Source organism: Siphateles boraxobius, unplaced genomic scaffold (genome assembly GCF_051911475.1).
Source record: "Siphateles boraxobius isolate OS27281-9 unplaced genomic scaffold, OSU_SipBor_1 6, whole genome shotgun sequence".
NCBI classification, from domain to species: Eukaryota; Metazoa; Chordata; class Actinopteri; order Cypriniformes; family Leuciscidae; genus Siphateles; species Siphateles boraxobius.
The window spans coordinates 541,304-562,777 of NW_027509186.1; the positions used below are offsets into that span (position 1 = coordinate 541,304).

At 43.5% G+C, this 21,474-nt stretch overlaps 1 protein-coding gene across 1 annotated transcript in view; it reads left to right on the forward strand.

The window, feature by feature from the left end:
• LOC143715742 (FGGY carbohydrate kinase domain-containing protein-like) overlaps positions 1-21,474 on the forward strand; it is a 56,644-nt gene that overhangs the window by 8,828 nt on the left and 26,342 nt on the right. The window contains exons 2-9 of the mRNA XM_077207478.1: positions 2,763-2,954; positions 3,059-3,170; positions 3,236-3,387; positions 3,472-3,560; positions 5,098-5,213; positions 5,330-5,458; positions 11,773-11,876; positions 11,953-12,060. Coding sequence (XP_077063593.1) covers positions 2,775-2,954; positions 3,059-3,170; positions 3,236-3,387; positions 3,472-3,560; positions 5,098-5,213; positions 5,330-5,458; positions 11,773-11,876; positions 11,953-12,060 — 990 coding nt within the window. The 5' untranslated portion in view covers positions 2,763-2,774. The remainder of the gene's footprint in view (positions 1-2,762; positions 2,955-3,058; positions 3,171-3,235; positions 3,388-3,471; positions 3,561-5,097; positions 5,214-5,329; positions 5,459-11,772; positions 11,877-11,952; positions 12,061-21,474) is intronic.

Sequence of the window (21,474 nt, forward strand, 5' to 3'; positions counted from 1 at the left end):
TACTCTCGTAAGAGAACGTACTTGGTTACTAATGTAACCTCGGTTCTCTCTAGAGAGGGAACGAGTACTGCGTATCTTGCCGTGCATACACAGCTCTGGTTCGCTTCGGCGATGAAAACCAGTTGTACCAGCCTAATCGAGCTATGTTTATAGGGCATGACCACGCCCTTTCTGGCGGGACGTGATGAAATGGGCGTGAAATGCCCCCATTGGATATGTGTCACGCAGAGCCTCTCTCGATAGGCTGCTGCTGTTGCCGCAGGGCAGCCAATAGGCGCGAAAGCCGTCTTGCCTATGTCTGCATGCTGCTGCACAGCGTTTTAAATTAATTCAAAATTAAGGATAATTTTTGGCTTCAATATCTCGTGGAAAAGAGGTTTTCCCCATAGCGTAAGATATTACGCAGTACTCGTTCCCTCTCTAGAGAGAACCGAGGTTACGTTAGTAACCGAGTACGTTATAAAAATAGTTTAGTTATGTAAAAATAAACCTTTGTAGATCCTATATTTAGGCACATTGCTGACACCTTTCTTTTTGACATTTTAATGGAGTCAAAGCTGTTATTTAAGGGGTTCCAGAGCCCCACGAACACCTGTATTTTGCACACTGATTCTAACCCAATTTGACAATGATCCTGCTTTATGTTTGTAGTTATAGCTATTACTTCAAAGTGAATTGACTAACTGATTGATTGAGTGATTGAATTACATTTCCCCCAGGGTTAGGGTTAAGAGAATAGTTATGAAGAGAAGCAGAGATATTCAGAGCTTCTTCAAAAAAGAAAAGAGTCAGAGGCAGCCACAGCTTCTACAGCAGCAGTGAAACGGCTCAGTATAGGTACAGCAGTATTGATGAAGAGCAGTCAGCTCCTCCTACACAGGTTGGTAGGCTAAGTCATGCTTGGATAGTTTGAATTTACCATGTAGGCTCACATTCAAGTTGTTTGTCACTCCAGTTATACAATTACAACTGTCTGAAACATCACTACACAAGAACAATAGTTAAAACAGTTGTAAAAGACAGAAGAACAATAATAAAATGTGGATAATACATAAATACACACACACACACACACACACACACACACACACAAACACACGTTTGAAGAGACAAGGACTTTAATCCACAACAAGGAAATAGCTCTTAGAATATGTGTACCCTATCCTGAACATAATTACTGATTAAAAATAGACGTTAAAATAACCAGAGATACTTGAGGACTATGATAGGTGGAAATGGAATAAAAAAATGACTTTTTAATTTGGTTGGTTGTTTTCTTTACCCTATAATTATCGCTCTTCCGATGTTGTGAGCTGCAGGCTCCCGTCGGATGCAGCGCGACCCCTCCCGGTCGAGCGAAGTAATAACCAAACACCTAAAGCCTTGTTTATACCCGACGCGTCCGCTAGAGCGCGAAGGTGCGCTTGGCAAAAATGACGTCATTGCGGTGTGGGCGGTCGTGTGCGTTTGGGTGCGCAAGACCCCATTTCGCCTGGCGGTGTGCACGGCACTTTTTGTAAAATCTCGCTCGGCGCCGCATCCGAAGATGAACGACTTTGAGCCGAATCTGGCCGAACTGGTACGTCTGTACCAGCATGTTTATGATCCTTCTATACACAGAGACATTTGCATTTTGTGAATAGGAACACATTTGCATTAAGCACCCAGTTTGCACTTGTCTAAAGTAACTGCTTACATTTACAAAATAAGCCTACAATAGCAGAAGTAAGCCCTGCTGATGAAATTAAGGTTTAAACACTCTTCAATAAGGCTTCAGTTGTTTAACTAGTTTACATGCAGTGAAAGTACAATAAACCTACTGCATTTATTACTCTTTTTATATGAATTTCAGCAATTAATAACCGGCAAGCTACTTCTTCACTGCTGATTCCTGGTGGTTTAGAGGAGAATTACTCCAAGTCGCCCCCTGTCGTTTCACAGAATAGCACAACGGCGAGCGCGTCAAGTATAAACGCCTCGTCTGTTTGGAGAGGTGCGCACGCAGTCAGCCGAGACTCGCGCTCGTGCGGACGCGTCGAGTATAAACAAGGCTTTACCGATCTTGCATACCTGACGCGTCATTTTTGCCGCGCGCATCTTCGCGCTCGTGCGGACACGTCGAGTATAAACAAGGCTTTACTCCGTGTCAGCGCGCGCTCTGATCGGTAAAGTGGCACAGACCTCTCTCGAATCATCTCCTGCAGCAGTCTCCGGCCAAGCATCACTTAACTCCGCCTCCGTTTGCCTCGTAAGCTGATATTAGTATTTAAACATTCTGAATTACAAACATTACATTACAAACAAGACATGTTTGTAAAAATAATTTAAATAACACGGTTTTGGCGGTTATAGAGCTCTAATGACGGTGTTTAACTATAACCGTCGGTCTCACGGTTATATAATAACTGTCACACCCCTATATGTAAGTGTGAACTCGTGAAATGATGTTTTATTAACAAAGTTCGGAAGAAGCACTTTCAGATAATTAACCTAGTAATTGTCATGGGAGTCATCCAGGCAACTCAATTAACATAAGGAGGTATACATACAGTAGCTTTTACCGCTGTTATATGACAGTTTTCCAGCGTCCATCCACCACCCCATCTCCTCACTTAGTTGTCCTATCCCAAACCTGGGATTACTCTGGGTTCGGGCCAAAATCTGTTATCCAAATACAATGTATTATTACAGTATCAACTGAGGGTGCTCTTGCTTGTGTTTGAGGGTGCTTAGCACACGTGTGTGTGTGTGTGTTTCCGCAGGTGTCCAGTGAGATGAGCAGGTATTATGTGGCGGTGGATGTGGGCACTGCCAGTGTGCGAGCGGCTCTGGTCACTCCGGACGGTCAGGTCAAGCACACAGCAGAGGAGCCCGTTGTCATCTGGGAGCCGCGTGCGGAGCATTATGAGCAGTCGTCAGCTGATATCTGGAGCAAGTGCTGCCGGGCCGTGAAGGTGGGGCGACCATCTGTCCGGCAGGCACATAAACTGTGCATCATCATTGTCTAGGACTCTGTTGGAGTTGTGTTGGTCAAACGGCTGTTTGCGTTTATTTTCAGAGAGTGACTCAGGACATTGACGTGACGTGTGTTCGAGGGCTCGGGTTTGATGCCACCTGTTCACTGGTGGCTCTGGATCGGCACTTCCAGCCCGTGGCTGTCAATCACACAGGTGAGGCGTGTTTATCACTCGTGCGGAGAGCGTGAGCCAGCGCTCTGACCCAGTGTTACTTGCAGGCGTCCGAGAGAGGAACGTGGTGATGTGGATGGACCACCGGGCCGCAGAACAAGCCGCTCGGATCACACACACCAAACACAGAGTGCTTCAGGGGGTCGGCGGGGTGATGTCGCCCGAAATGCAGCCGGCCAAACTACTGTGGCTCAAAGAGGTGAGGAGCGCTGGGATCCTGAGGAAGAGCGAGAGAACTATAAACACTTGTGTTTCAGACGCTTGTTTCTTCTTTTGCGGTTAGAATCTGCAGGAAACCTGTTGGAAAGACGCGGCACATTTCTTTGACCTTCCAGACTTTCAATCCTGGAAAGCTACAGGGTCCTTATGCAGGTGAGATGCAGGATCCGCACAACTGTTTCATAGACGACATTCATTCTGTGATAAAACAACTTTAGGGTTGTAGATCTACAAAACTGCTGATGCAGCTCAATATATGTAATTGACTACAGTAATGTATATGAAATTACTTCTTTAAATCAGATCCATCACTTCAACCACTTTAGCCAAGTCAAATCTTTAAAGCAGATTTTTACAAAAGATTTTAACATGTTCCTTGAGGTTCACTTAGCTTTTTTGCACAAAGAACACAAACAAATATACAGTTATGTCACAAATATTTTATATATTTTAAATATGAGGGAAGAAGAAAACACTAAAACTTGTTTAAAGGGATAGTTCACCCAAAAATGTAAATTCTGTCAGGATTTACTCTCCCTCGTTCCAACCCCGTAAGACATTCGTTCATTTTCAGAACACGAATTAAGATATTTTTGATGAAATCTGAGAGCTGGATCACTCCTCCATAGGCTTCTAAGGGATTGAAACTTGTTCCCCGAAAAGTTATTAAAGACATCGTTAAAATAGTCCAAGTGACTACAGTGGCTCAATCTTAAGTTTATCAAACGATGAGAATACTTTTAGTGCGCAAAAACAAACAAAAATAACGACTTTATTTCAACTATTAATTTCCTTCTCAGTTAACTAGTGTAACAGCGTATGCTTCTGTTGTTGTATGTCACACGCATCACCCACATGACCAGCGTCGGCCAATAGTGAGCCTATGTGTGACGTAGATCTACGCAATCACACTACGTTGACTGACTAGAGGCCCACAGCGATATAAATATATAGATATGCCTGTTCTGGTAAATTCTTACTGAAGTCCTTAAGTGAGTTTGCTGCCTTTGCTGTGAGGGAGATGCTCACAGAAGCTGCTGCACACCAAGACCTGCAGGTAGAAAAAAATAAGAAAAGCCTTAAATATAAATATGGTAAGCCTTACCAGTAATGTGATAATTATTTTTAAGGTTCTCGACATTTTTTAAATAAATACTGTAATAATAATAATAGTAGTTCAAAGTATGAATAGTTTTTAGTCAAATGACATAAAAAGACCGGGCCCCTCGACACTCTTAAAACTTTTCTCCCTCAAACAGCAAGCTAACGTTACTTATGCAGGCTACACACAGCAATATAAACAACATCTCTTCACGTCGTTCTAGTAAAATAATAACAATAATAAGTAAACAAACCTCAAAATCACTTTGCTGAGAATGATACACCAGCAGCCGAGGAGTTGAAGATATCCTCTGGTAGTGCGCGCGATATTAAAAAATGCGCGTGCGGCGTGTCATCCGGGTGAGTTCGTCAGGTGAAAGGTCATCATGTGGGTCATTTTATTTACGGCTAAATTATTATTCATTAATTTTACTAATAGTTAGATTGGGCAGGCATCCACAAAAGGGCCTTTAATTACAAAAAAAGGATAGGAAATTTTGCCTTGACAAAAGGGCTCTTTGGGCACCAAGGGGCAAAGGGCCAGGTGCTCAAGCAGTGATACACAGCATGTCTTGCTCTCCTGATGCAGGTCTCTCTGTACTCTTGTCTGTAAGTGGACGTATTCTCCGTCTGAAGGCTGGGACGACACCTTCTGGAGCGCCATCGGCTTGGAGGACCTGATGGAAAACTGCTATTGTAAAATCGGTGGGAGAGAGTAAAGCTCAGGTGTCTGTGTTTGTTCAGCCGGTCGTGTTGACTGATAGTGTGTGTGTGTGTGTGTGTGTGTGTGTGTGTGTGTGTGTGTGTGTGTGTGTGTGCAGGTGAGCAGACTTGTATTCCTGGGACTCCTGTAGGACAAGGACTGACCGCAGAGGCGGCTGCAGATCTGGGCCTGAGACCGGGAACGGCTGTGGCCGCTTCACTCATAGACGCACACGCAGGAGGGTTAGGTATGATACGCCACACCAGCTGAGTGCTAATGCAGCGCTCGCTCATCCACGTCTCTTTGAAATGAAGAGAAAACTGTGTCATGGCCTCGTTTACACTGCAGGTCTTGATGCCCAATTCTGATTTGTTGCCTATATCCAATTTATTTGACTGTCCGTTTACAGGTCTTTTTCAATTGTGACCCATTTCCGATTTGACATACTATCTGAAACATCGCGCATGCTTAAAGTTGGTTCTTGCACAGATGGACGAATGCGAAATATGCTTGATGCTAGCTCTGCGATATATGCGAAGTTCGCCAAACATCAGCATGACTGTGAGGCGGAGGACGACGAAAAGGGCCATCATTGCAGCAGTGCATGTGCTTCAGTTATTGTGTGCAAGAGATCTCGGGACTGCTGGGAACATACACCACGATCTCATGAAAGTGCGTAACTAATTTTATTTCTCGCGCCATTTATACGTCAAAAATAGTTTTGCGTGCATAATACGCACTGTAAACCCCTTGGGTAGGATTAGGGGTGTGGAGTGCGTGCGTATTACACACCATAAAGAACATATTTTTGAAATTACCATTGTTTGGAAGCGCTATATAAATGCCTCATTCATTTATATAATATTCACTCAAAAACTATTTTTGGTGTAAATGGCACGAGAAATAAAATTAGTGGTATAGATATGCACTTTCATGAGATTGTGGCGGGCTTTAACGAGAAGCAGTGGGTCCGAAATGTTAGGATGAGCTAGCCAACTTTTGATATGTTGTGTCATCGTGTGTCCACATTCCTCTCCTATGACGACACCATCCGTCCCTTCGCAGATGCGTGCCGGGGTTGTCTCTCGTCATTAAACCGCGGAGACGTAATGCCTCAGAAAATCCTGCCTTTTACATGACAGTCGCATTGGCACATATATGATTTATATCTGATTTATTTCCACATATGAACGAGGCCTGAAACAGATCTCGAAATATCCGAATGCATGCGTTTTTTCCCTGTTTACACAGTCATTTAACACATCCGATCTGTGTCACATATGAGCAAAAAATCTGAATTTGGTCTCATTTCACTGACAGTGTAACCAAGGCCATAATGAATGCATTTACACTGCGTTAAATAAGGTGTCACTCCACTTATGTTTGAGTGTGTGACCTTCGACAACCCGCTTCACTCCTAAATAGATCAGGTCTTTATATTTTTATCACTACAACACATATTGTTATTTTGATTAAACAATCATCATGTGTTCTAAAATAGAAGCAAAGAGACTATACATGTAATATAGGTCTACATGTATGTAATTTTAATGCTCTGGCCTTTGCAGATATTTAAAATATGGCCATCTTTAAGCATGACTCTTTGGATTTATATGAAATGGTAACACTTTACAATAAGATTACATTTTTTAGCATTAACTTAGGTTAATAAATGTTGTATAAGTATTATTCATTGTTAGTTTGTTAATTTCAACATTTACTAATACATTTTAAATTGAGTTTTAATTTTTATTTTATCTGTTATTACCTTAGTTAATGTACTATGAACTAATATGAATGATCAAGGTACAATTGTATTGCTCAAATATTAATACATGCAGTAAAACATATATTGCATAATGCATATAGTTCATGAAAGCTAGCTAATACATCCTTGTTAACAAATGGGACTTCCAAAGTGTTACCTATGAAATTTATATAGGCTATGTTTCTAGGTAATAGCTAAAGAAACACATATCTGCAATATTTTAATGTCTAAATTTATTTCTGTATAGTTAGTTATGTAGAACTTCTCATTTTAATATATTCATATTTATATATTTATTTAATTTAGCACATTTCAGTTCAGCACTGTTTTACTGGAGTGTTATGTTTGTTTTTAATCCAGTATCCATTTAAAAAAATATTGGTTGAATAATCGGTTATCGGCATGTACGGTCAAACCTAAATATCTGTATCTGTAAAATCCACTATCGGTCGACCTCTACTGTAAACAACAAGAACAAGCAGGAACACTTTAATTTCCTCATAATATCCACTGCAGCATCAGCTTTTTTCTCTCTGTGTCTGAAATGCTTCGATCAAGGATTCAGTCTCTCGAAACCCCGCCTCTCTGAGAGCTGCTCTGCTCTGATTGGTCAGATGGCCCAGTCTGCTGTGATTGGTCTGAAACCAAACCCTCATTATCATATCTGAATCTCAGCTCTTGATATACACTGGGATGCGAACATTAACAATACCGTGGGTTTTACCATATCAGGAAGTGAGACTGGAATTACAGGTTGACTCATTTCGGTTCAGAATCGCTTTCTTTTTGGAGACAAAAAATCAATTTATCGGAACTTTGATCATTGAAACGATACTCGGTTACTAACGTTACCTCGGTTCTCTCTAGAACAGGGAACGAGTATTGCGTAAGCTAGCGTAAGCTAAGCTAAAGTCATCTTTGCTCGAGATATTGAAGCCAAAAATTATCCTTAATATTGTATTTATTGTCAACGCAGTACAGCAGCCAGCAGACTTAGAGCAGGCCATCTTGTGTGCTCATTGGCTGCCCTGCGGCAACTGCTGCAGCCTACCACTGAGCCTCGCGTGTGACGTCACGTCCAATGAGGGCGCTTCGCGCCCTTACGTGTCATAGCCCGCCAAAATGGGGGTGGCTTAGCGTGTAAAAGCCAGGCTCGTTGGCTGTGTCTTGGTTTCAGCAGCTGAAGCGAAAAACGCTCGTGGCGCCTGCACAGTCAGGTTACGCAATACTCGTTCCCTCTTCTAGAGAGAACCGAGGTTACGTTAGTAACCGAGTATCGTTCTCTTACGAGAGGTTCTCTCGTATTGCGTAAGCTAGCTTACACTACGGGAACCCATTGTCAAGGCCGTGCGCCCAGCCTCCACTTCATGAGTCCCAGGGATTCCCGGGGAACATAGATAAGTGGGAAACAGGTGGCCAGCAATGCGGGCCAGCACATGTTATAAGCACATACAGGGTATACAGAGCGGCGTCGCCGGTCCATATAACTATTCACTATATAGTGCAGCTCAACCAGGAAGGCGAACGTCGCGTGAGAGAAGTCTGCGCATGATCATCTGGGCAGGACAAACACACTGCTCACACTGACAGGAGTCTAGCCTGCAAGGCGGGAACTTCCAGGTTATAAAACCTAACAAATGTGGAGGGAGAGGCCCAGCCTGCCGCCTCACAAATGTCATGAATGGAAATTCCGCTGGACCAAGCCCACGACGAGACCACGCCTCTGGTGGAATGCGCCCTGATGCCCAAGGGGCATTGCAGACCTTTAGACTTATAAGCAGATGTGATAGCTTCCACTATCCATCTGGACAGGCTCTGTTTAGCGGCGGCGAGACCCCTGGTGCGCCCACCGAACGAGACAAAGAGCTGTTCCGAACGCCTGAAAGAGGCGGAGCGCGTAATGTAAACCCTCAGTGCCCTGACGGGGCAGAGGAGATCCACATCACCCTCACTATCGGATGCTGGCAGAGCCGAAAGAGAAATGACCTGCACTCTGAAGGCGGTGCCCAAAACTTTAAGGACATAACCATGTCTTGGCTTGAGGATGACTTTAGAGTCATTTGGCCTGAACTCAAGACACGCTGTGCTAACAGATAGCGCGTGTAAATCCCCCACACGTTTAACTGATGACAGAGCTGTCAGAAAAACGGGTTTGAGCGAGAGGTACTTTAGGTCCACGGAGTTTAATGGTTCTAAGGGGAAAGCTTTCAGGGCCTCTAGGACCAGTGAAAGATCCCACATGGGAACCGACGAGGGTCGCGGGGGATTCATCCGTCTAGCTCCTATAAGGAAGCGAATGACGAGCTCGTTCCTTCCTATTGACTGGCCACGCGTCGACTCAGCGAACGCTGCGACGGCCGCCACATAGACTTTAAGCGTGGGTGGGGACCTGCCCTTATCCAACTTCTCTTGAAGGAAGCTAAGCAACCCCGTGACCCCACACATTCGTGGGTCTAGATCTCTATCAGCACACCATTTGGAGAACACGACCATTTAGACGCGTAAAGTCGCCTCGTAGAGGGAGCTCTGGCTTGCGTAATCGTGTTCATCACTCCTTCTGGCAGTACAACGGGTATCCGTTGATTAACCATACGTGCAGAGACCAGCGCTCTGGATGGGGATGCCAGATTGAGCCGCGGGCTTGAGAGAGGAGATCTCTCCTCACCGGAATCGGCCAAGGGGCTGTTTGGGGCAGCCGCATAAGCTCCGGGAACCAGGTTTGATTCTGGGCTATAAGGAGCACCGAGTGGCGCGTTTCCCTGATTCTCTTGATTACCTGTGGTAACAGAGAGACCGGAGGGAAAGCATAAAGTGGGAGGCTGGGCCAGATTTAGGCCAACGCATCCTCGTTCTTTGAAAAGAACAGCGGGCAATGAGTGTTGTCTTTTGACCCAAACAGGTCGACTTTCGCTTTGTCGAAGAGGCGCCACAGTAACTGGACTGTTTGGGGATGCAGGGACCATTCCCCTTGGGGAACGTAGTTCCTGGACAGTTTGTCTGGATCGTCGTTCAAGTGGCTTGGCACATGCGTGGCTCTTAGCGAGCGCAGGCGGCCCTGAGACCATATAAGAAGGCGTTCCGTCAGATGGCAGTGGTTTCTGGATCTGACGCCGCCCTGACGGTTTATGTAGGACACCACAGACATGTTGTCCGAGCGGACCAGTACATGGTGGTCCTGTATGAACTATCACTTGGGTGTTCAGCCAGCGTTTTAGCGGGCGCATGCGCAGGAGGCCCAGCTGAAGCACAGCCGCAGCTGATGCCATACAGCCTAGCATCCTCTGGAATGTCTTCAGAGGTGTAATGCTGCGCTCCTGGAAAGACGCGGCTAGCTGTCGAACACGGCGGGCGTGCTGTGTCGATAAGCGGGCCGTCATAGCCACAGAGTCCAGTTCTATTCCTAGGAAGGAAACCTGACTGACTAGTGGGCAGTAATGACCTCTTGGTCCAGTTGACCATGAGACCCAAGCTTTCCAGATGGCTGAGAAGCACAGCTCTGTGAGATAACAGTTCTATCTCTGACTGACTCCGCGATGCGGAGAGCTTCGCTGAAGATGATGAAATCAGTGACGCAGCAAACGAGCCTAGCTTTTATACGCTAAGCCACCCCCATTTTGGCGGGCTATGACGCATAAGGGCGCAAAGCGCCCTCATTGGACGTGACGTCACGCGCGAGGCTCAGTGGTAGGCTGCAGCAGTTGCCGCAGGGCAGCCAATGAGCACGCAAGATGGCCTGCTCTAAGTCTGCTGGCTGTTGCACTACGTTGACAATAAATACAAAATCAAGGATAATTTTTGGCTTCAATATCTCGAGCAAAGATGACTTTCCCCGTAGCGTAAGCTAGCTTACGCAATACGAGAGAACCTCTTGTAAGAGAACTGCAGATCTTTCACATTCGCAAACATATTTATTACACACTACATTAAAGGAAATACACTAAAAAGCATAATTGGGGCTTTTTAAATCCTGTTGACACAGGAGGAGCATTGCAGTGTTTGTGTGCTCCTAATATGGCCCTGATGTTTAGTCAGCCTCTTCTTGGTTTCATCACAGTGTTCCTGTAATAACTGTCCTGACCTGCTTAATCTAAACCTTCAGATGATATATAGCAATAAATAAACACGCAAAACATGTAAACTAGTGCAAGATTTTACAGGCAAAACCAGGGTTTTTTCATCCACTTGTCAGTTTTGAGCTCTAACTGCTTCCATAGCTTGTCTTCTTTCAAACTAGTGGAAAGAAAACAAGTGCTTATTTTATTTCACTTTATCTATTAGTGTCTGTAAATTTTAATCCTTAAAGACGGTGAACTTGAGTCCGAAATCTCCAATTCAGCAGCTTCACACACGCCAAAATTTTAGTTTATATGAAATCTATATCTATATGAAAGTTTGTTCATATATCATTCACCACATTTATGCAACATTTTTATACAACTGCTAAAAACATGATGAAAATGTATTTGTTTCTGTCTGTTGACAGTCTTTTCTGATTTATAGAGTGATAAAAAGAAAAATCCAAAATCCCTGCTGGAAAAAAACAGTAATATGTCAACAAAATCAAATAAAAATGATGAATCTGGCTTTATCCAGGGTTCAGGTTTCTGGACAGGAAATATATGCATATGAGTGCATATTTAATTAGATAGTGACTCATTTGCATATTGCAATGCAAAAACAATTGTGTTACTGTACTGTGATTAATTAGCTGGGTAATTATCGTAAGATCTGTGAGTTTAAATTTATGTAGCAGTGTCAGTTATATTTTCTGTAATTTTATTGTCTTGTTGTAGGGGTCATCGGGGCCGATGTGAGGGGACACCAGCTGCCCTGTGAAGAGCAACCAGTCACGTCCCGTTTGGCTGTCATATGTGGGACGTCCTCATGTCACATGGCTGTGAGCTTCAGTTCCTGTACTTGTTTGTGTTCAAAGCATGTGACTGTTGATGTCAGCGTGTGTCTGTATCTCTCAGGTGAGCACACAGCCGCTGTTCGTCCCTGGGGTCTGGGGCCCATATCTGTCCGCCATGCTGCCGGGACTGTGGCTTAATGAGGGAGGTCAGAGCGCCACGGGACGACTGGTGAGTCAATCACATCTATCTTTAATATGGAAGGAAATCCCAGAATGCACTGGACAAAATACATTTAGATTTTATTCAATACTGAAAGCATAATTGCAAAACAAACCAGTCTAAGAGACCATTCACACAGAACACATTTTTGTGGTTAAAAATGCAAGATGTAGCGCAGTGGAATGGAAAAACACACTCAAAACACTTCAAGCCCCTTAACATACTAAAACAGTGACATTAAAAGTGTAATTTAGTGTACAGCTTATTGATGATGCAGATGAGCACAGAATGTTAACACAATACTAAATGTTTAAGAATTTCCTCTATATTGGTTTCCTTCCTAAACGTTTACTCGTATTGCGTCTTTGCTAGACGCTATGGGGGAAAACTTAGTTTTGAAAACTTAAATGATTTATTGAAGCCTTTTTTCAATAACGCAGTGCTACTGCACAGCCATAATAGTGCGGAGATGCACGCATGCTTTTGGCTAGGCAAGTGGGAACTGCACAAACCTATGGCCAACTGGCATGTCTGCGCGAGCCCATCCGGGGCTGGGGGGGGGTGTCCCGCCGAACCGTGCGCAGAGCCCGCCAAAGAGGCGGGGCTTCTGCCTATACAGCTGCTCATTTTGCCATGGGATTTCAGAAATTTTTCTACTTCAGTAATGATCAACTGCCCTTCATTTATTCCACATGAGTGAAGCTTCGGCACTCTCCGGCGACCAAGAGCCTGATCGTTCGGCGCACGCCCTCAAAACCTACCTACCAGACCTAAATGGACATCGCGTCTTAATCCGGTCGGACAACATGGCGATAGTATCCTACATAAACCACCAGGGTTGGACTCAGGTAGAAGCCTCTTAACAGGGTAGCCAGACGTCTGCTCTTTTGGGCACAACACAGCCTGCGCTTGCTGAGAGCGATGCACGTGTCTGGCAGATTGTCTCGCGACAGCATGTCTGCTCCCTGATTCAATGTGTCCCCGGGAGAATGGGCCCTCCAGCCCCAGGTTCAAACAATTTGGAGTGTCTTCGGCAGGGCAGAGGTTGACCTCTTCGCCTCCAAAGACAACTCTCACTGCCCAATATTCCATGGCCCACAAATAGCCCAGTCTTCCCCTTTATGCTTTTCCCTCAGTCGTGCTCTTCCCTCAGGTCATCAACAGGATCAGAGAGGAGAGATGCACAGTCTGTCTGGTGGCCCCCCTTTGGTGGACCCAGCCTTGGTTTCCCGAGATGATTCAGCTGCTAGCAGCAGCCCCATGGCCAATGCCATGGGCTATCCATGTGGGCTATCCACGAGAGTGTCCTAAACACTATATCTGAGACCAGAGCCCCATCCACGAGACTCGTCCACGTACTTAAGTGTTCTGTCTTCTCCAAATGGTGCTCAGCATGGAGCCAAGACCCTACTTCATGTGATGTACCGCTCCTATTTTCCTTCCTACAAGTGCTGCTGAACGCGTGTCGTACCCCTCCACGCTCCGTCTATGTGGCGGCCATAGCAAAGTTAGATGCTCCTGTGGCCGGCCAGATGTTGGGTAGAAGCAATTTGATTGTTCGCTTCCAGAAGTGGGCAAGGATGCTCAACCTGCCTCGCCCCCTCACAACACCTTCCTGAGACCTATCAGTCCTGTTACAGTCTTCAGGGCCCTCAAGGGGCCCCCGTTTGAGCCGCTACAGTCGGCCGAATTAAGGGCACTTTCGCTCAAGACCGCACACTTGCTAGCCTTAGCATCGGTCAAGCAAGTGGGCCTGAGATTACGGGAACAAGTATTGCGTAGACAGCTGTGCTATAGGCAGATGCCCCGCCCTCTTTGGCCGGCTCTGCGCTCGGTTCGGCGGGACGCAGCCTGATTGGCTCGCGCAGATGTGCCACTTCGCTATAGACATGTGCCGTTCCCACTGCCCAGCCAATAGCGTGCGTGCATCTCCGCACTATTATGGCCGTGCAGTAATACTGCATTATTGAATAAAAGGCTTCAACAAATCGGACAAAAAGGAATTTTCCCCCATAGCATCTAGCAAAGACACAATACTCGTTCCCGTTATCTCAGGGAACCGAGGTTATGTTAGTAACCGAGATGTTTTATATGGGACAACACTTGAGGAACGTTTCATCTGCTCGCCTGTACACAGTATGCATCATCAATAAGGTGTGTATTGAATGTGATCTTTTAATATCTCTGTTTTGCTACATTAGTACATAGGAAAGCCTTGCCCTCAAGGTGGGTGTGCCTATAAGGGTGTGTTAGAATCGAAATGAAATGGTCCAAACGAGAAGTGCCCCAATTATTGGTCTTTTATTATGAATAAACAATTCACAACCCCAGCGCCGGAGGGAGACAAAACGCTCAGCTCATAATGTCTAAATTAAAGTCTTACGGGGAGGAGTATAAGTCCAGTTAGTATAAATTCATAGAAAAGAATGTGCAAACGTGTCAGTTTTCGGCTGAACAAAGAATCCTTCTTATGTTATAGATTTATGCTGAGGGAGAAAATATATTTCTAACAATGGCCCCATTGATAAGATAATTATCACATAATAGAATTATCATATCACATCATTCTCAGCATATTCATTCTAGTACAATAATACATGCAATATTCTTCAATCAAACATTTCCTTCAAAATCATTAATATTTGACAGTTCTTTTCATCAAAGCATATACAAAAAATTCAAAAGTATTAGTATCTTAGTATCAAAAGTATCTTAATAGATTCAGTTATAATTATTGCTAATATCAATCAGCAATCTCGTTCTTCGTCTACTTCTCTTCCTCGTTCTCCTTTCGATCAGTGCTTCCACATAGGCTTGTGCGTTCCCCTGGGATGGAGCTGCCTTAACCCGGCTAGCATGGACCCACTGCGGCTGGTGGTCAGTCAGAACACCGGTCCTCGTCACAGCGATAACAGTGGATGGTCCTGAATAGTTCGGCTCACCGAGTTACGTGGGCTTCAGACACCTTATCAGCACCTGTTGTCCTGGAACGAAAGGATGAGTCGGCTTTTCTGAAGGAAGAGGGAGAGAGAGAGAAACATCACCATTTATGCCTTTTAACGTTCTAGCTAAGGAATCCACGTAATCCGAGATGATCACCTCCGTGTCACCTGTGGAGAGATTGCCAGCGCGACCTCTGACCCAAGGGGTCGGGAAAGGTCTACCCATCAGAATTTCAAATGGAGAAATTTTTGTGGTTGCTGATGGGGACATTCTCATTTCCGTCAATACGGCAGGCAGCAAATCAACCCAATTTCTGCCTGTATCTAGACACGCATTATTGAGACGTTCTTTTATCGTCTTATTTGTCTGTTCTACGTTAGCTTATAATTGCGGCGAATAGGGAATGTGGAAGTGCCAATTAATATTAAACTCTTTGGCTAACAATTGTGTGACTTTTGAAGCAAACGGAGTTCTATTATCACTCGCTATAACGGTTGGAATACTGAAACGCGGTATAATTTCTTTTGCAAGAACCTTTACAACCGTCTGAGCGTTTTCTTTACCACACGTAAAAGCTTCAGGCCACTTAGAAAATCGATCAACAATCATGAGCAAATATTTGTGATTTCCACATGGAGGCATGTGTGTAAAATTGATCTGTAAATATTAAAAAGGAACCTCAGGATGCGGTAAAGCTTCATGCGGGTTGCCTTGTGTCTGTTTGTTCGTGCACACACCAGGCAAGCATCCAATATCAACAAAGTATTCTTTCGAACATTTGCTATGCAGTATGATTGATTCAAATTTTGTATCACTTTTTCTTTTGACACGTGTGATGCACCATGATAATGCCTGCACAGCATTACAACGGTGGATGCTGGTAGAGCGATTCTACCCTGCTTGTCTCTCAGAATACCAGCTTGATCTGGTTTTACTTCGTTCGCAGCCCAATGAATCAAGTCAACTTGCGTAGGGTTAGCTTGCAGTACTTTAATGTCCAAATCATTAATCAGCGACAAATTCATCATAGGTACATCGTTGCTCTTTTCATTTACGTATGGACTAAGTATTACTTCTTTAGCAGCCCATTTCGCGACTTCATCTGCAAACCTGTTTCCCTTAGCCTCATCCGATTAACCTGTTTTATGACCAGCTACTTTAATAACAGCAAGTTTCGATGGTTTCGATGGTCAAAATTGTTTTTCCATCGGAGGTTTTGAAATTTCTTTCTTCCCACAATTTAGCAAAATCATGGACAACGGCGTACGCGCATTTGGAATCAATGTATATATTGATGCACTGAACTTTTGCCAACTGACAAGCTCTTGTTAGAGCAATTAATTCTGCTACTTGAGCTGATTTATATGGCAATGAATATGCCTCAATTACACGATCAGGTAATTTGACAATAGCATATCCACACAAGTATAAATTGTCATTTGGCTTGAAACAGGATCCGTCTATATACCAATTATCTCCCTCCTCCAGGAAAGATGTCGACACATCTGGCCTGCAGGCAGTCGAAGTTTGGATTCTGGTAAGGCAGTCGTGGTCGTCACTCTCAAATTCACCATCTGTCAACAACCTGTGCAGATGTACAGTAGGACCATGAATAACAGAAGTTACTTTCAACGTTAAATTAGCAGTTGCTAATAATATAGCCTCATAGCCTGAACGACGTTGAGCAGTCATGTGTTGAGTAGAAATGTTATGCATAATTGCTCCTACCTGATGTGATGTGTGAACTGTGAGTGGATATGATAAAACAACCCTTTCAGCATCCTGTACCATGATCGCTGCAGCAGCCACTGCACGTAAACAGGCCGGGAGTCCCCGAGCCACTGAATCAAGAGTTTTAGACAAATAAGCTACTGGACCAAAAGTGCCCCCATGCTCTTGGGCCAGGATTCCTGCGGCTGTGCCCCCACCTTCGTGCACGTACAGGTGGAAATCTCGCTTGTAGCAAGGAAGGCCGAGGGCGGGAGGCCTTAACAGAGAGGATTTCAAATGTCTTAACGCTTGGTCCATCTCACTTGTCCATGTAATGTCCTCTTTATCATCCAGCGTAGCGTCTCGCAGGATTTTGTCATACATGGAGCAATTTGGCACCCATAATCGACAGTAATTGACCAGTCCCAGAAAGCTTTGCATTTGCTTCCGTGTTGAAGGGTGCTTGAACAAAGCGATGGCTTTGACTCTGTCCGCAGACAGGCGAACTTGGCCTTGTGACAGTTCATTGCCGATGTAATTGACTTTCCTCTGCACCCACTGAAGTTTCTCTTTAGATGCCTTGGAACCAGCCTCTGCTAAAACGTTGCAGACAATTGTAGTGGCAGCAGCACACATGTCCGCAGAGGCACCAGTGACGAGAATGCCATCAGCGTATTGGAGCAGGCAGGTGTCAGGAGGGAGTCTGACATCCTTCAGCCTTGCGTGCACTACAGCGGAGAAAACAGCCGGAGAATCTCTGAACCCTTGAGGGAGTCTTGTCCATATGTACTGGCAATTCTGAAAACAGAAACCAAAAAGTGGCTGAGTTTTTTGGTCAACAGGAATGCTGAAGAAGGCGGAGCATAAATCAATGACAGAATAAAATGCATGTTCTAAAGGAATAGAATTAATAATAGTTTGTACATCTGGCACAATAGGAGCATGTGGTTTTATCAAATCATTAATTTTTCTCAAGTCTTGCATTAAGCGCCAAGAACCATTTGCTTTCTTGATTGGATTAATTGGTGTGTTGTAAGGTGAATGAGTGCGAACCAGAATGCCTTGAGCCAGAAACTGATCAATGAGGGGTCGAATTCCCTCCTCTTTTTCCTTTGAAAGCGAATATTGTTTTTTTTAAAAAAACAGGCCTATTCATTGTCAAATTGGCCACATAAGGTTGGATATCAAGAAGTCCCACGTCATCCTTATGGGCCGCCCACAATTTCGGGTTTACATCAGCTACTTCCTGTCCGAGCTCAGTTGCAGATACATCCTCGAAGAGAGCACTTCCTGTGTCGGTCGTAAGAGAAAAGGCTGCTGGAAACATGAGTTGCAAAGAGTCAGAGTCAAATCCTAATTTAACACCCAACTTATGCATTAAATCTCTACCTAACAAGCAGAATAAAGAATCAGGTATAATTGCAAATAATCATGCATTTTGAACAATGATGGTATATCATTAGAAGTAACAAATAAAGGTGGTGTCAAATTACAAACCACTGGAATATTATCTATTCCCTATAGAATTTAATGTCTGTTATTCCTTTCCCCATTCAGGCGGATACACAGGTCTCTGTCTTTCAGAGGGAGAAAGAAAGGGAGGCCATCAGAGCGCCTAAACATCGGTTTCTCATTAGTTTGCTGAAATCTCTCAGCTTTTTTTCTGCAAAATCGCTGTGTGTGTCCGCTGTGTGTGACATAAAAAAACACTTTATGTCATTCCTGACATTGGGTGGCGGGCGATTTTGGACAGTGGAATTTACTTGGAACATTGCGGGAACTTTTCCTCTGGAGTTTTCAAATGCCCCAGCAGACGACAGTTCACGTAAGCGTCTACCCAATTCATCAACAGAAATGTTACTAATGTTGGTTATAGTTATTCGAATCATTTGTGCAGTCTCGTTGTGCATGTTATTCAAAAATGTGTTCACAAATAGTAAATAATTTTCATCAACAGGGTAGGATTTATTTTTTATAGGTTCCGAGACAGGAGAAGTTTGAATGCTCTCATATCTGGGAGGAAGGGGCGCTCTGACTTCAGCAGGATGTGAAATAACTTTCTCCTCCTCAGGCTGTTCAGCTTGAGGGGGAGAAAGATTTTTGTTGTTATCCACTTTTGGACCACGATTCCAATAAGATTGCATCTTATTGCACCAGATCTTATAGGTACGTTTCATATACGAATAATCCCAATCGGGATCGCCCCAATTTCCAAAAATCATGTATTTTGCTTCACGCATATATGTGTCTTTAAATGAGCCGTCACGAGGAAACGCATCTAATTGTGTTTTGCCAGTTGACCAGCCAGCTAAATTTGACACATATGGCTCCGTAAAAAATGCTTGATTATTTCTAATCATAAAATCTTTCGGAGATTCATTTTCTAACGGTGGACTAATTTTATTCCCCATTGTACACACACAAAAATTTCTCCTTCATGCAACTTAAATAAATTGCAATATAGCCAAATGGAACTGTAGGGTATGGACCAATCAGACACTAATTATTCATTATATACAAAGGTTTATGAAACTCCAAAACTAACAGCCCAAATGAACGAACACAAGGGGCAGAAACAGTGTCATGTTACAGGGCATGATGAGGAGATTTTACGACCTCCGAGGAACGTGGCCACATGCACAAGAGAGAGACTATGAAACAGAAACCCTCTTTAAAACAGACTTTGCTGCATTAATCATAGACTAACTGATCTATAAATGAACATGCATAAAACTGTGAAAGAAACAGTGTAAATGGTTTACTGTCTCGTGTACTATTAGGTATATATTATGGTATGTATCCTGGTATACAACCAACTAACGATCAATGTAACCTCACCTGTATCATGCCTCTTACCTAATTAATCCTCATTTAATGACTCACACTTTGATGTTCATCACCTTCTTCTAGAATGCAGTGTGGATGTGTTATAGCTATCTGAGCATTAATGAAGGTATAACCACGCTAGGGACAAAGACCCGTAAATCAACTAAGAGCCACTTTCCCTCTCAGACATGTCACCTTTCTGATTGGTCGAGTTCAACCCTTAGGGGAGGATCTTTTCCAGGCTTTATTAGAGACAGCCCACATGTGACCTCACTCTCTTAGTTCTTTCATCCAGCCGCAACACTGCTCTGGTGATCCTGGGGAACCCCCTCCCCCTCCACAGGGGCCCCAGGGCCCAGCAGGCCTCGATCCTACCAGATATGGGCTCAGGCAGGAGAGAGAAGACTCTCACAAAGAACCAAGGACAATCTCAGGAGTTTTGGAACAAAGACTCCAACCAACAACGACTCCAATCACTCACTCTTCCGACTTCCTCACTTCTCCTGAGTGCTCAGCGTGGCCTCAACAGGGCCCCAGGCCCTGACCAAACCTGCGTTCCTGGAGAAAGAGAACTCTCAACCAACTTCCAGTTCACACTGCACTTCACTAGTCCCTTTCTCCGGTTGCCAATTTAATCCTATCACTAACCTATTTCTGTAATTCTGTATATATGTGTTTTTAATTTATTCATGTTTATGATTTAGTTAATAAAACTTATGCACTTTATGTATTTGGTTCTGATTTGCTTGCAATACGAAGTCCCTTTATGGTTTCGGTTCTTGCTACATGCTCAAAACGCTGTACATATTAAGAAATAATTATTCTTCTGTGTCCAGGGAAGATACCCTTTTCTTAGAATTAATGAATAATCAAAAGAGTTCGTTGGATGAACTGATTAATTGATTGCAATATTAATTTAGCCATGTCAAGTTAATCCAATTAACTGACCCAAATATTCATAATTAATCATAACAAGTTATTATTGATTATTAATATTTCATATAGCTAGGTTCCTTACAGAACTCAAAGAAAAGTATACAATTTCAAATTAATTGTGTTAGTAAATTGGCAAATAGAGAGAGAAATAAGAGAGAAGAAAAGAAAAGAGAAAGTGAAGAGAAAAAAAATAGTGATTTATTTATTCATAGCCCTAGACCAAAGGGAAATTAAAATAGACTTTGCAAAAGAAAACAAATTATCTGTGTAGCAAATCTATTTTTTTCTTGCAAAAAACGGAGGAAAGTGATCAATTTTCCTTACGTTCTTCCCGCATTTATCGAAAACAGGAGGATAACCGGTCCCGTATCGTTTTAAACAAAGACAAATAACATCAAAAGAGGGAGCTCAAATCTCTTTTGCTTGTTCTTCTCACATTTTTTATTAAAAATACGAGGCTACCGTCCTGTATCGTTTTATACAAGGACAAACAACAAAAAAGAGAGAGAGATCAGTTCCCTTTTTTCTGCTCTTCCCGCATTAATTAAAACACGAGGCTGATTTCACCAAATATGGTAAAAATCACGGCACTACAAATACTTTTTCTCAGCAGACAGTAAGAATCAACTTTCTCTTTTGTAAAAAAAAAAAAAATTCTTACCTGTCTGGAGAAATCCCTGACGACGCCCCCAAGTGTTAGAATCGAAATGAAATGGTCCAAACGAGAAGTGCCAAAATTCTTGTTTTTTTATTATGAATAAACAATTCACAACCCCAGGCCGGAGGGAGACAAAACGCTCAGCTCATAATGTCTATATTATACATTAAATAGGCAAAGTATTACAGGGAGGAGTATAAGTCTAACCAATAGAACCAAACATTACATCATTGGCATATCATATAGACTTTATATAACAACTTCTTTATATGGGCAGTATCCGCTAGAATCTCCTTGCAAGCCTGGAGCTCAGAGGAAGCTCTTCAATGTATAACATAGAAACACAAAGA